Here is a 14,462-nt window from a genome sequence, read left to right on the forward strand (position 1 = left end):
TGAAATAGTTGTAATTAATGCCCAACACAAACAACATAAATCTTCAGCCACTGAATTTTGCTACAAATTAAAAATTAAGAAGAAAAAGGACAGCTTCAAGATGCTTCTCCTTATTAGCTTATGCCAAACATAGAAACAGTGAAAAAGGCATCACTAATAATCAGCTTTACTAGCAGATTCCACAGCTCATGTAGGCATCTGGGCACCCTAAAGGTTGGGCATTCAGCTTGAACAATTCCTTTAAGGCTGGAGCTGCAGCCTTGGGCTCTGGGTCCTTGGAGAGCTGGTACATGGCTGCCCTGCCTCGGGGAGATTTGAACCTTGCAGACCCAAGATTGCACATGAAAAACAGAGAAATCATGCAGCTATTTCATTTGTCAGACTGAGTGTAAAACAGGGATGTGGGGTTGGGCAGAAGGTGAAATGAGGGCTCTCTGTCTCTATAGGGTTAGCTGATATCTAGCTATGCACTTAGTGAATGTGCACAAGGTCAGGTGTGGTCAACAGCTAAGTGGAAAATTACTGAGATGTTCCAGAAGGGTACCCAACACACCCACCCTGACACATGAGGCCATCTAACCAGAGATTATAAATTAACAAATTAAGATAAAACCTTTGGATTTGCTTGATCTGCTGGAAGAGAGAGCACTATAATGGAGGAACCCTGCAGTGCCCAGTCACTGAAGCCACCTGAATGAATAACTCAGTGACTGTTTACTGACCTTGGCAATTGTTTAGTCACTATGATTTCAACTGCATGGACACCACATTTTCTCTGGCAAAGAAATTCTCTGCTTTGACAGCTGCTCTGTAACGCAGCTCCTCTGCAAATCAGAGGGTCAGTACCCAAAGTCCAGTTTCTGCAATTTGTTGGAAATGTCTGGACTATACTCACGGGTTAGCTGCGAAAATTTGGGGACTCATTATAAGGCTTCGCATTTAATTTATTTTAGTGTAGGAGGTTTATCACATATTACCACTCAACACAGAGGTTTCTGCTAAGCCAACTGTTAAAACTGAACATATTTCATTAAAAAAAATCATTCACACTATGATATGCTTTCCTGAATGAATCTACAGAGCATTTTCTCCATTTCTTTTTAATTCAACTCACTTCACATAAATCAAGCAAGGATCTCTCTAGCATGACAGTTTAAAAAATGGGAATATGCCTTCTGCAGGGCACTACATAGTAATGGTTATGCATATTGCAGTCCATTTTTCTCTTACCATCGGGGAATCCGTCCCAGATTTCCAGTCGGTCATAGCGACAGAATGCTCCCCCTGGAGTATTTGAATCAGGTTCTAGCTCAAAGCTTTCAAATTCCAGTATAATCTCTGACATCTTTGGTGCAAAGATAATATAAGTGCATTCAAGGCTATTGGGATATTTTTCAGGGAATCCAGGGGACTTTATCACTCCACTTGAAGAAGTGAAGTTTCTGGAACATTCAGGTCCTGTAGGAGAAGGAGAAAAATCAACTGGGTTAACACTCTGCTACTAAGCAAAGCAGTTAGCTGGAAAACAAATTAGGTTGTATTGTCTCTCCAGCAGCAAAGGTGGCTTTTGAATGAAACACCTCATTTTAATCGCTGCATTAATCATTTAGCCAGCTTGTTCCTATTATTGATAGTCAGTCATTTAAAGCCCAATTCGCATATACTGTCTGATCTTCACTTTTCAATTTGTATGGAACAATATGAAAACTTGTACCAGCTCTAGAAAAAATTATGACAAACACAAAGTCATGTGGGAACAATGAAAGTGTAAGCTGCAGAAATCTCGACAGAGCCCTAGAGAAATAATTATAGCCCCTTCAAGCTCAAATCTTTAAATCTTATGGCTGACAGCCTTTTATTGGTGAAATAGAATTTTTTACAAAAGCGGGTGAGTGAATTCAGTAGAGGGAGTAGTGGTTTCAGATTCCTGGAGCACTGACTCAGTAACTCTGCCAGATGTGACCTATGCCTCCTTGACAAACTAAATGTGAAAGGTAATTCGTACATGTACAGAGGGTGAGTGACTCATTCTGAGTGGTGTTGACACAGGTGCACCAGTAAAATGTTGCTGTTAGTGTGGCAATGATAAACTGTGTGATTACAGGCAGTGTTGCTAGAAGTCACCTAATGTCAATGTTGACACACCAGCTTTCCGTGATGTTCCCACCATGGCATAATGGGATGCTCCAAACAGTGCTCTTGGTGGAGCAGGAAAGTGGCAGTAAAGATGTAAGGGTATAAAAGGCCAGGTCACTCACTGAATTTGCCTTTGTGAATACAGGGGACAAACTGGAATCCCTCTCTTGTTGGCAGATCTCATTTCTCCTTTATTTTGGTCCCTCAGGAATCCTCTCTGTGGATCCCACACCTGCAGGTGTGCTCAGAGGTCAGCTGCAGGCACTGCCCACACACCTCCCCACAAGGTCAGCATGGGTACCCCCCTCTGCATTTTGACACTCCAAATTGAGTAGGGTGATTTACAGGGCTTGGGGCACTGGTGGATATCAGTTTGAGTAGGATGACTCAAATGAAGGTCCTCAGACATGGAGGAGAGGAAGGAGAGCAGAGCTTGGTTGCAAGAGGCAGGTCTGTGCTGGAGGATGACGTGTGTGAGGCCCCAGTCTGGATGAGGATGCCCAGCATCCTTAGAGACTGTAGTCAGGAGCCTTAGAGGATTTCCAATGCCTAACACAGATCACTGAAGGAAAACAGTCTGGCTTGTTGCATATATGAATACTCTTATTTCACTATAGAAAATGTTTTCATTGTGAATGTGCCAAACATATTACCCCCCACAGATCTGGCCACCTCCCAGCTAAATTCAGCACGCAGGAGAGAGGTCTGAATGAATTTACTCAGTTCAGGTATTCTTGCCCTTCAACAGACACTGAAAGGAAATTCTTGAACTATCACATCAACATTCAGAACACTTCACGGCATATTTTGGAAGATGTGGATATCACTACTCATGTAACCTGACCCATTCCAATTTGGGAAATTACATTTTGCCTGTAATTAAATCACCCCCTTACACATAAGCCGAAATTCCTCTTCTCTCCCTGTCATTCCCTTGTCTCCTTGTCATGTAGGGGAGGGTTATATTCTGGTTGTTGCTCCTCACTCCCACCAGTAGCTGCTATTCCAGGATAAAATAGCTTTGCTATGCCATTCATAGTATAAAGTGCTCTGTACTCCTCTTGGAATCCAATAAAAGATGCAATATAAAATGTAAGCCAGGATCATTATTGCTTTATTAAATACAGCCAGATCCTGGCTCCGAGTGTGCGCAGTCGTCAGGCTCCTTACATTCACACACGGTATCTTGATGCCAGCTTGCTTTATTTTAAACATGTTCAAGTCAATCTGGTGCAAGAACAGAAACTGTTTTCAGGGGAAAACTGTCTCACTAAAATGCCCTCCAAAGATTTTGACCCTTTACTGACACTGTGAAGCAGATGCAGGAGTTATATCAATACTGAGGCTACGAGGAACTCCATGGGGCAACATGCCTGGAAAACTGGCAGAACAGGAGATACCAGAAGTAGATACTTCTGAGGTGGAGAAACTGCATGTGTACATGTGTATGAAACAAAGGAAGATATATGAACTGAAGGAAAGACAGAGAGGGGGCAACAGAGAGAGCAAAGAAAAAGAGATGACATTGGGGATAATTTAATCTGTTATCTGTGGGTGTCACTGAGCCAAAAAACATTTGCCTTCTTGGTTGACACTTTCTTTTCTTTCAGTTTACACCATAAATTTAGTTGACTAAAGTTAGGAATGTTGAATGTGAACTGTGTAGATCCTTTTCTAGTGAATACGTCACTCACCCACCCTAAAATAGGATGTCTGCGCAAGCCAAAATGATGAACATTTCATGTGGGCTAAGTGTTGGGCAAAATGTGTTTCATGTTTTAGTCCTCACTACAACTTCTTCAGTGTCTTTCTGGCCATGGAGCTGAATGACAAGTAAAAAGTAATGAGCAAAAATATACTGTGTGCTGGAATGAAGCTCAGCCTTCGGCTCAGCACTGCAGGACCTTGGGCTTGGGATCCTTCTTCCCAAACCTGGGAAATGATGAGGAAGTTGTGAATATGCTAAACCAGACATACTTGTCTGGTGTGAGCAGCTGAGCTTCACCTGGGCAAAAGGGTGAACTGCTTTATTTGGCACAGATATTAAAATGCAAAACGGGTATAGTGTATATGCATTTTTTTAAGAAGTTAAATGGGGCTGTGTTCCCACAGCAATGATAATTTGTATCCTGTGTATACCATGTAATACACATGGTATTTTCTAACACTGCATGGTGATAACTGTCCTGCCTTAATATACAGTTCATGTGGAATAAACTGGAGTTAAAGTTGCTCTGGGAGCCATAATTTTGAGTTTCCTGACTTCCATGTGTGTAAAATCACATTCAGAATGCTATCTTAACATGGTAAATGTGTATCTTTGAGACATGTAAATGACCACACAAGGAAATAAGCACAATGTTCCTGTCAGAGTTCTGAGTTGTCATTACACTGTTAGGAAATAAATAAAACCTTTTTCTTGAAAGAGTTCAGTTACTAAAATAGATTGTTTCACAGATCATTCTTTCACTTCTTCTTGTGTTTCAGCTTTGCTCTTTATGAAAAATGGTACTGCATATATAAGCACTGAGAAACGTCAGAACACATTTTCAAGAGCTTAGGCTCCTAAGGACATCAAAATAAATAGAGATATTTTTTCAGGAAAGCTCGGTGTCATTTGGATGCTGAATTCTTTTAAAAAATGTGACCCTGAAGGTCAGCAAAAGAATTTCTGGGAGTCAAGAGTGGATTTACAGACAGGGAAGATGGTGAACAAGAGGTCTGTGGCCCCAATTAGCACTGTGCCGAGCAGCAATAGCAAGAGAAAAGCGACTTCACTACTGCTCTTCTCCTCATTAGCAGTACAGCTGCCACCAAGAGAGTGTGCTGAACACAGCCGAAAATCTGGCTCTGGTTTAGGTGCATAAAAGGGACTTGGACTGGTTCTGAAAATGGGGCACTGACTGGGAGTGGTGTGCATTCAAAATTTGAAGTTTTGAGCTGCTTTTGTGAATATGACCCTAAACATTGATGTTGAAGTCAATTTTTTTTCTATAAAATGAATGTTATTGTCTTTTTATATATTATGAGTTTTGGTCCTGTATTCTCCAGGAATGGAATATATGAATTATTAATCTCCATCCAGCTATAGGAAAGATGTATGCCAAAAAGAGTGACCTTACAGCCCTTCTAGCTATTGACTCAGGAAGAATGTTATAACAGAGGGAGTGTCTCTGTGTCTGGTTAATCCTACACTCTCTGCTTCGCTGAGCTTCCTCCCTGCCCCATAAAGCTAATTGTGTTCACTGGCACTAAATCCTGGCACGAGCATCCAGCAGGTCATGCCTGTGATCAGTGTGAGCTGCTTCTTTCTACCTCCCAAACACGATCTGTGAAAGCAGCATCAACATCATCTGCTGCCCATGTGTACTCAGGTCCTTTCTGAGCCCACAGCCATCTCTTGGGAGCACAGAGCAAAACACCAAAATCAGCCAGGGACTCAGAAGGTTGCAGCGCTGCTGAGGCAGTAACATTGTAAATCATACAGTAATTATTATTATTAAAAAATTAAAGTAATAGAACTAATGGTTTTAAGATGGTTGAAACAAACAGCTGATAAAAACTACCGTATTTCATGCAGAGGAATCAACCCTCAGATACAGCTGACCCTCAGGATTCATGATGATTTACACCCACTGAACATACACCCCACCTTGGAACGACTAGGGTAGTAAGATTTTCTCTTTCAAGCATTTTCATGCATTTTCCCCATTCCAAAGGATTATGGTGAACTTTCTGATGCAAATAAAAAATCACAGGTTATGAACTATGCAACGATGAATTGTTTCTCACCTCTTTTGAAAACTTCATAACGGATAGAAAATCCTGCTCCGTGCGTCTCGTAGTCAGAAACAAATTTAATAAAAAGATATGGTCCTGAAGACACCAAAGGAGGGGGAGCAATTTTTCCACAGTACTTTCCCCATAAGCGTCCTTCAGCATTATCTCCATCAATCACTTCAACATAATCATACCTGGTAGATAAATGGAAGGAAGAAACTTTTAACTTCCAGGAAAGAAGGAGACCTAATTAATTTAGAAACCATAACACAACATAGATAATCAAGAAAAATGCTAGCTTGCTTGGAAAATGCATTATGCTGAAAGATGTAAGCAAAATGAAATAATTAAAATGGACTACATTATGTCTGTAGACATCATCTGGCAACATGGAACTATTAGGAAGAATGGTGTCCATTATGCTGGCAGACAATGTCAGCTAAAGTAACCAATTAACAAAAAAAAAAAAAGGAAATCTCACGAGCACAATTCTGTATTATTAAATTGTGTTCCTTTGTCTGTGTAGTGTTGTTATCAATACATAATGCATAGCATTCTTTTCAAACTGTGAAGTTCTGTTATGAATTCAAAAATGTCTTTTTGGCTGTAGCTCTTTATGAACAATACTTTGATTTCCATATGCTGTCCTCCAAACATATGTCCACAGAATAATAAATACATCCCTGAACATTAGATTTTGTTCAAAACTCCATCATGTTGCAGATCAGTGGTAGAAAAATCTGCTATTTTCCTTATTATCTGGACAGTTTGGAGGACATCACAAAATCCACAAGTCAGTCACAGCACTTGGTTTTTCTCAGACAAAAATTGTTTCAATACAAATCACCTTCGTTTACGTATTTGAATCAAGAATTACATGTTCCAACATTCACATTCATACAGCATGTGATTACTAGACAGAGTGGGCTAAAATCTCTGTGATTATTTGCATCAGACCTAAGACTGTATGAGGAAAAGCTTGTAATAACCACATAATGATTGGTAGTGAAAGTTTGCCTGTGAGCAACACGTTAGGGCTCCCCAGCCCTGTCACCAGAGATGCCAATGTGCAGCGTCTGGTCTGACAGATTTGGTGTTCAAGGGCTGAGGAGAGCAAGCCCAGCAGGTTGGTGGTGCTGAACCAGCCCAGGGAATACAGACAAGAATTAAAGTCATGGGAGGGAGAAGCTGCAGGTGCAGAGTAAGGTCTGTTCTTAAGTTTTATTAGCAGATGATTTCACTTGACCCCAGACAGGAAGGAGGATCAGACCCAATCTCTAGAATCAGTTTAATCTTGTCCTAGAAGGTGGTGGCATTTGGAGCTTGGGTTGTGTCCTGTGACTCTTTCAGACAGCAGCAAAAGGCTTTTCCCTGCCCCTGTGCCTCTGTGTCTCAGCCACGCTGCCCTTTCATTTAACAAGTTGCTGTTAGCCAGACAATCTCATTTACTTTTCATTATCTTACTACAACTGACATTAAAATGTTGCCATTAATTTGTTTAGACCTTTATATTCTACTGTTATGCTCACTGAAATGTTCCAAGCATATTAATATACAAGGAAGAGTTAAAAATGACAGGACAATAAAGTGTGTCTGGCATTTTTAAAGAGATCAAAGGAAAAAAATGTCTTCATGATGACCAATGTCATCTTTAACAGCTCTGCTCCAAACCATCCAGGGCACATTACTTATGTTTACATGAAGTCCTGTGAGACAGCTGCAAAGATGATATCACTAGTTAAAGTGGACAGCTTAAGGCTCCTTAAATTAAAAATGACATTACCTCATCAGTTAAAACTGTGTGCCAGCTTTGGTGTATATCAAATAGAAAATAAAGCTGACACTGATGGAACTGTAAGCATTAACATATGTGAAATATTGTGTTAACTGCATTTCTTCTTATGTATTTGATTTCTCTAGTAGCAATTGCTCAGCTCACTAGCTTAACTGTCCTAGTGCAGATTGGTGGAAAGTGGAAACATTCATTTCTGAGATGATTTTACAGATACTTAAGTAGCCTGTAGTTTTTAAAATTAGACTTCTGTTTCTATAATGTCTTTATCATATGTGTATAACAGGATTTGAATGTCAGGAGAAGAGTTGTAAAGAGACCTCAGAATTGTTTGGGTTTGTCTGTTTTGTTTTTTTTTTTTTTCCCTTCTTAGAAATATCCTTAAAATTGCCAGCTCTAGGTTTCCTGCAAAATCTATTGAAAGTACTCAGGAATACGTGCTAGTGGTTTTTAGATTTTAGGGAAAAAATATATGTTGAGAATTTTTAACACGACAACTTTTCTCCAAATAATCAACTGCTTGTTAAAAACACATAAACCCACAGCATCTGAGTGATAGTCTTTGCTCCATTTACCCCATGGTGATATTATTTCATCAGTTTTCCAGGTACCATTCCTTGCTCAAGCTTCAAAACTAGACAAATTTTCAAATAGTATGAAAAAAACTAACCAAAAAATGCTAAGCAAATTTTACATCCCTTTTTCCTTCATATATAAAGGAGATAAAAAATCCTGAAGGCTTGGTGTTTTTATTCTGCTACATCTTAAAAATAAACGTTATATAGTCTTGCTAAGTCTTCCATATACAGCCAAAAAATAACTAACCTGTAAGTACCCATTTTGCTATTATATGAAGTAGATTAGGCAAAAAACCCCATTCAGATTAAATTCTATCACTCTCCTAGTTTTCCTCCTTTATAGCAATAGCCTGCCCACACTTTCCATTGTCCCTTATAGTGACAGAAGCGTAATTTATGGTGCTCTTCCTGGCTGCTGTGCAGTTGTAAATGACACAATTTGGTTACTAAAAGGCTTTCTTCTAATGGATTTTTGCAAGCTATAGGTCATGCAGCCCCATGGAGGACTGGAGGATTTTTCATTTTTTTTATTTCATTTTGAAAAATTACTGACAGACAGAGAAGTTTAGCTGTGAGACAATGGGTAAGAAGTACAATTTGAAAAGAGAAAGCTTTAGAGATCAGCCCCACACCCTTCATATTCTAACAGTCATGTTTTTCAATTGGCAGATAACAAATGGATTTGGATCCTCTTGCACTGGTGGCAACACATGATATCTGGGCTGCATTAAATGAGTATCTATATTATTTTTTTCTTAGAGAAATAAAATTACTCTGGATTTTACTAGTTTATACTTGGAAACCAACATCCTGCTGTCATTTTTGCACTTTTCAAAATCCTACCAGAGACCACAGCATATCACAAACAACTGGTCTTGTAAATAGGAGAAAGTACAGTCACAACTTGGAAATGGAGTTGCTGCCAAGGAAGCTCAGAAAGCAGCTTGCATGTCCCTCTGGACTTGGTAGCAGTTCTTTTCCATAAGTTTGTCAGAAGACACCGTGCCAGGGATACAGTTGGCACATTGGCATCCCTGTGAGAAGACTGAATGTGTCACCTCCACAGCACCCAGACAGACTTGGCACACAGCCCAGAATACTGAGTTTGCAAATTTGGATTTCCCATTTGGCAATTCTTCACTCAGTTACTGCTGTCAATGGTGTGGCAAATATTTCTTGTAATTTTATAGTCCTTTAGGGCTTATGGCACAGAAATGTAAATATAAACATGGCGCTAACCATGGAGTGTAGTTTCGGGTGAAAGACTAGAGCATGAGTTCAGATGTGCAAACAGGAGTTGCCTGCCCAGAAGAGAGGACAGTCAGTGAATGTGTTCATGGAGATGCTTTGCCACGATGCAAAAAGCGTTCCCTTTTTGCTTGCCTGTGTCTTTCCAGATTTCCCACTTCTGTTTGCACCCTCTCTAGTGTGCAAGGCCAGAGTGTGGCTGTCGGCTGGGAGACTGATGAACAGCAGTGCAAGAGTTCACACACACTTCCTGCTCCTCCCAGATGGAGGAACAGGCCATTGCTAGTTGGTTCTAATTTTATGGTTTAGTAAAGCTATGTCTGGGAGAGATTCCCAGTGGAAAGATGAGGGAATCTAGAATTCCTCTAATTCTTTAAGGAACTGATAAAAATTTGTTCTATTTTGGAAAGCGTAAGTTATGGTTTTGAGGAGGACACCAAGCAATATCTATAAAATGAGTCCTGGGCAATGAAAAACGTAAAGAGATGCAGAATTTAAATTTTGGTGAATTTTCTAGTACCAATTTCTAGTAAGTGATGACACTGGGGTTCAGTTCTGAACATGCCAGAGACCCCTGAAATGCACCATTGCATGTTGTACTGCAGAAGGTGAGGTGCAAGCACTGGAAAGCCCTGCCTGCTGCTGAAGCCAGCCATTCTGCCGAGCTACACTCTGCTTCTACACATTTGCCTGTTACCAGGGCAGTGAGATCTTGTGCCTTTTTCCTTAAAAAAATCCTTCTCAAGAAATAGACAGAACTCAGCTGAAATCGAAATATATGCCATTTAATCTTATGAAACAATCAGTGAAGTATGTACAACTATAATTTACATTTGGATGTAAATTATACCATATTTTATATATGTATACCGTGTATAATATGTATACCATATTTTTCTGCAGCCTACTGTGATCTATATGGTTGTTATGAATACTTTGGCTATTCAACTGTCAGGATGAAAAAACTTTCCAAGTCTCTCTTTATTTTATTACTCTGATTCCACATCCAACCAAGCTGCTAATTTTCTCCCTGACGTGAATTATCCGCCCTGGTCAGACTATCTTTGGTTCTGAAAATTTTCTTCTTATTATGTATCTTTCTTTTGCCTTTATTTTACAAAGATTTTTTTTTTTATTTCTCACAAGCCTCCACTTTAGTCGAACAGAAGGCATCGCAAGAAGAAATCTAAATAAAGAGCTTCAAGTTGTTCTGCACTGTGGCTTTGTGCCCCATTAGTTACTGAGGGTCAGAGGTGTGGGATTTACTGCAGTGCTTGTGGCACAAAGCAATCTGTATCCCAGAGCTAAAAGCTTAAAAACTGTAGGCACTTGAGGGACACCAACCTTAATCCCAGTTTATTAGCAACAAGAAAAAGAAGTACATGTTATTAAAAATAAAAAATTAGGCACAGGCCTGAATGGGCTGATTTTCTGCCTGTAACCACAGCATCTGTTGCATTTCTCTTCATCTGAGCCTCCTCTGTGCAGCCTGACCAGTCTCCAGGGCCTCCTGCAAGGTTACCTCTCTCACGGGCACTGGGGGACTGACCCTTCCTTTGAAGACACACCAGCCTTCCGTGTAGCTGGGACTGTCAGTGCAGTCCCTTGTAGCTGGGACTTGGTGCAGACACCAAGGGGATATAATTCCTCACACGTGGGCCTCACAAGACACCTTGATGGAGGCGAAAGCAGCCCTCAGAGGATCCTGGGTGACTGCTGTGTCCTCAACAAGTCTAAGCACAAGTGCTCCCTGATCACCGGGTGGCATAGGAACTGCAGGGTTTTTTCCTTTTTAAGCCCCTTCCCAGTCTTCTCAGTGGAGATGCCCTACTCCATCTTTATAAGTCTCCTTCCTTCCTTCCTTCCTTCCTTCCTTCCTTCCTTCCTTCCTTCCTTCCTTCCTTCCTTCCTTCCTTCCTTCCTTCCTTCCTTCCTTCCTTCCTTCCTTCCTTCCTTCCTTCCTTCCTTCCTTCCTTCCTTCCTTCCTTCCTTCCTTCCTTCCTTCCTTCCTTCCTTCCTTCCTTCCTTCCTTCCTTCCTTCCTTCCTTCCTTCCTTCCTTCCTTCCTTCCTTCCTTCCTTCCTTCCTTCCTTCCTTCCCTCCCTCCTTCCCTCCTTCCTTCCTTCCTTCCTTCCTTCCTTCCTTCCTTCCTTCCTTCCTTCCTTCCTTCCTTCCTTCCGCGCCTTCCTTCCTTCCTTCCTTCCTTCCTTCCTTCCTTCCTTCCTTCCTTCCTTCCTTCCTTCCTTCCTTCCTTCCTTCCTTCCTTCCTTCCTTCCTTCCTTCCTTCCTTCCTTCCTTCCTTCCTTCCTTCCTTCCTTCCTTCCTTCCTTCCTTCCTTCCTTCCTTCCTTCCTTCCTTCCTTCCTTCCTTCCTTCCTTCCTTCTTCCTTCCTTCCTTCTTCCTTCCTTCCTTCCCTCCTCCCTTCCCTTCCTTCCCTCCCTCCTTCCCTCCCTCCCTCATTCTCTCTTTCTACCTTTTTTTCAAGTCTATTAAAACTCCCAACAGATCATGTCTCTGAGGATGGACACGCATACAGTTGAATTAGGATGAGCCAGGCAGTGGCAGCTCCATGAGAAGAAGGGAAGATGGGAGTCAGTGCCTGTGGCAGAAGGCTTTTAAACTGGTTTTGTTTGTACTGGATTCATGGTGCAGATGCAGCCCCCCAAGGGAGACAACATATCATCTAAATCCCAGAGTTCTCTAAAGTGCTGGATATTTAAATGCATGATTTGCAATCGATTAATGATTTGTAATTTATTGTCAGTCTGGGGGGCCTTTGTTTCCACTGGTCTTTTGTGAGCTGGTGTTTTTATGTTGTTCACCCAGGGCCAAAATTCACTGGAGTTATTCATACAAAGGTCCTGTCAACCTAAGAGATTTCTGGGAATAAGGCCATTGGGATTTGGCCACTGTTCAGTAATTTAGTAATGCCATTAGCTGACGGTGGGTCTCCATTAAGAATGAACTACTGAGAGTCTATTTTAGTACAAGACAATGCTGTAGTGAAAAAGAGAAAAGATGTAACAAAGACATCAATGAAGATCTACAGTTACCCACTGCAACAGTTTAATTCCAACTAATGTTAGCAGCAGTCTTGTTATTACACTGGTTTCCAGAATAACTGAATGCACTGGGATTTGTGCTTTCGTTTAAAATTAAGCTCTTAATTCTCTGCTGAACAAAGGAATCTGAAATGCAACATACCTGAACCAATAACATTTCAAAACCCAGAAGTAACAAAAGCAATCATTACTATTTTAAAATCTGAGTATCCTTCATCTTATCACATGCTCCTTGTATTTTGGCTCATGTTTTTTGAGTATCTGAGACCGGCAGAACCAAAGATCTGAATCAAATGAGCAAGATTGTATCTGCACTTTTATCTATACAGCTCCACTGAGAACAATAGCCAGATCTTTAGCTGCTGCAAATGAGATTAGGCCCTTTATACCAATGGATCTAAGTCGCTTTACACTGACATATGGCTAAAGAGGGTGCAAGTGGTGACAGAATATTTTACCTCGTATTTACTTAGTTCTAATCTATTAATATCAAATAAAATCTGGAAAATTCTTCAACAGAAATGAGAACACCAGGATTCACTTTTGGAATGTATGGAACATTGTCATGCGGAAAATGAAGAAGAACCAGAGGTTATGGACTGGGTTTGGACATTTTAGCATTACTATGTCCTAAGGGAAGTAAAAGCAAGATTCATCTGCTAAGGTCTTCAGCACATCTATCTGCAAAAAGCATTTCACCAATGAAAAGATTTGATCTTCAAGTTACAGTAAATTCCACTGATTTCATTTCTTGCCACGTATTGTAATAAATTATAATATAATGATTCCAGTATATAAAAATGAAAACCTCTTCTGGGAAGAAACATTCAATTTTAAACCTCTTCAGTGAGAAACTTCAGTTCATAACTTTCTGGCATAGAGAAATGCTATCTTTTCATGGAAAAGGTTTCTGTCTGTCAAATAAGACAAATTTACAAATGCTTGACTTCCACTTTAAGTGGGGGAAAAAGAAACACTTAGCAGTTTAAAGACTTCAGAGAGGAAGGAGCTTTCTAGTGTCAAACTGGTGAAGTTTAGTATTTATAGGAATTTCACATGCCTCTAATTACTCTAAACTCAGTTCCCAAGTAAAATATGCCATCTGGAAGATATTAGAGTCATTTACAACTTGTTCACTTCCCTATTTCACTGCAAAATCTTACCTCTTGCCAACTTTCCAGTGTTCTTCACAAAATGAAATGCAGTCTAATTTTTGCTGGTTGTTTGATAGTTATTTTATCTATGTTGAGACAGCTAAGGGTTTTAGAAACTAGAAGCAAGTTACATTTTTTAGAAACTAACTTTCTTGTTACTCACTGTACCTCAGGCTTTTCATGTGGATGTTTCAGGTGTGAGGGTTATGCCTTGGCTTAATTTAGTACTGAGCCACTAATTTGACATGGTCAGACTTGGAAAGATATCCTAGGTGATAAGAGAGGGAAGAAGGATGACACAAACAGCCATCATGCATAAGAATTGGCTCTTGTAAGCAAAAAAACCCACCAAAAACAAAAACCAAAAAACTCGACTATATAGTTTTGGTTTTGTTTCTATGACCTCCCAAGAGATGCCCATCAATCAGAAAACTTCTTGTTAGCAGAGAAACTTCATCCAAATATGCCAATCTGTTTATAAGCGAAGCTTTGTGACATTCCTCCGAGGTAAAGTTGTCATTCTCATTTTACATGTGTGGAGACGCGAGGGAGAGACTGGGTGCCGGCAGCCTCACAGAAATTTCGCAAACAGTAAGGAACAAAGTCGAGATAGCCAGATACTGTGTTTTCAACATGAGGGCCCAGTCTAGCTTCTCCTGAAATAATGGAGAGATTCCTAGTGGCTTCTGTGGGCTTCAAATAAAGCTTCTTAA

The 14,462-nt window shown here is 40.4% G+C and overlaps 1 protein-coding gene across 1 annotated transcript in view; it reads right to left on the reverse strand.

The window, feature by feature from the left end:
• Positions 1-14,462, reverse strand: part of NRP1 (neuropilin 1) — a 113,699-nt gene that overhangs the window by 60,332 nt on the left and 38,905 nt on the right. The window contains 2 exon segments of the mRNA XM_063414993.1: positions 1,231-1,458; positions 5,929-6,110. Coding sequence (XP_063271063.1) covers positions 1,231-1,458; positions 5,929-6,110 — 410 coding nt within the window.

The sequence above is a fragment of the Prinia subflava genome, chromosome 1, assembly GCF_021018805.1.
Source record: "Prinia subflava isolate CZ2003 ecotype Zambia chromosome 1, Cam_Psub_1.2, whole genome shotgun sequence".
In the NCBI taxonomy this organism is placed as follows: domain Eukaryota; kingdom Metazoa; phylum Chordata; class Aves; order Passeriformes; family Cisticolidae; genus Prinia; species Prinia subflava.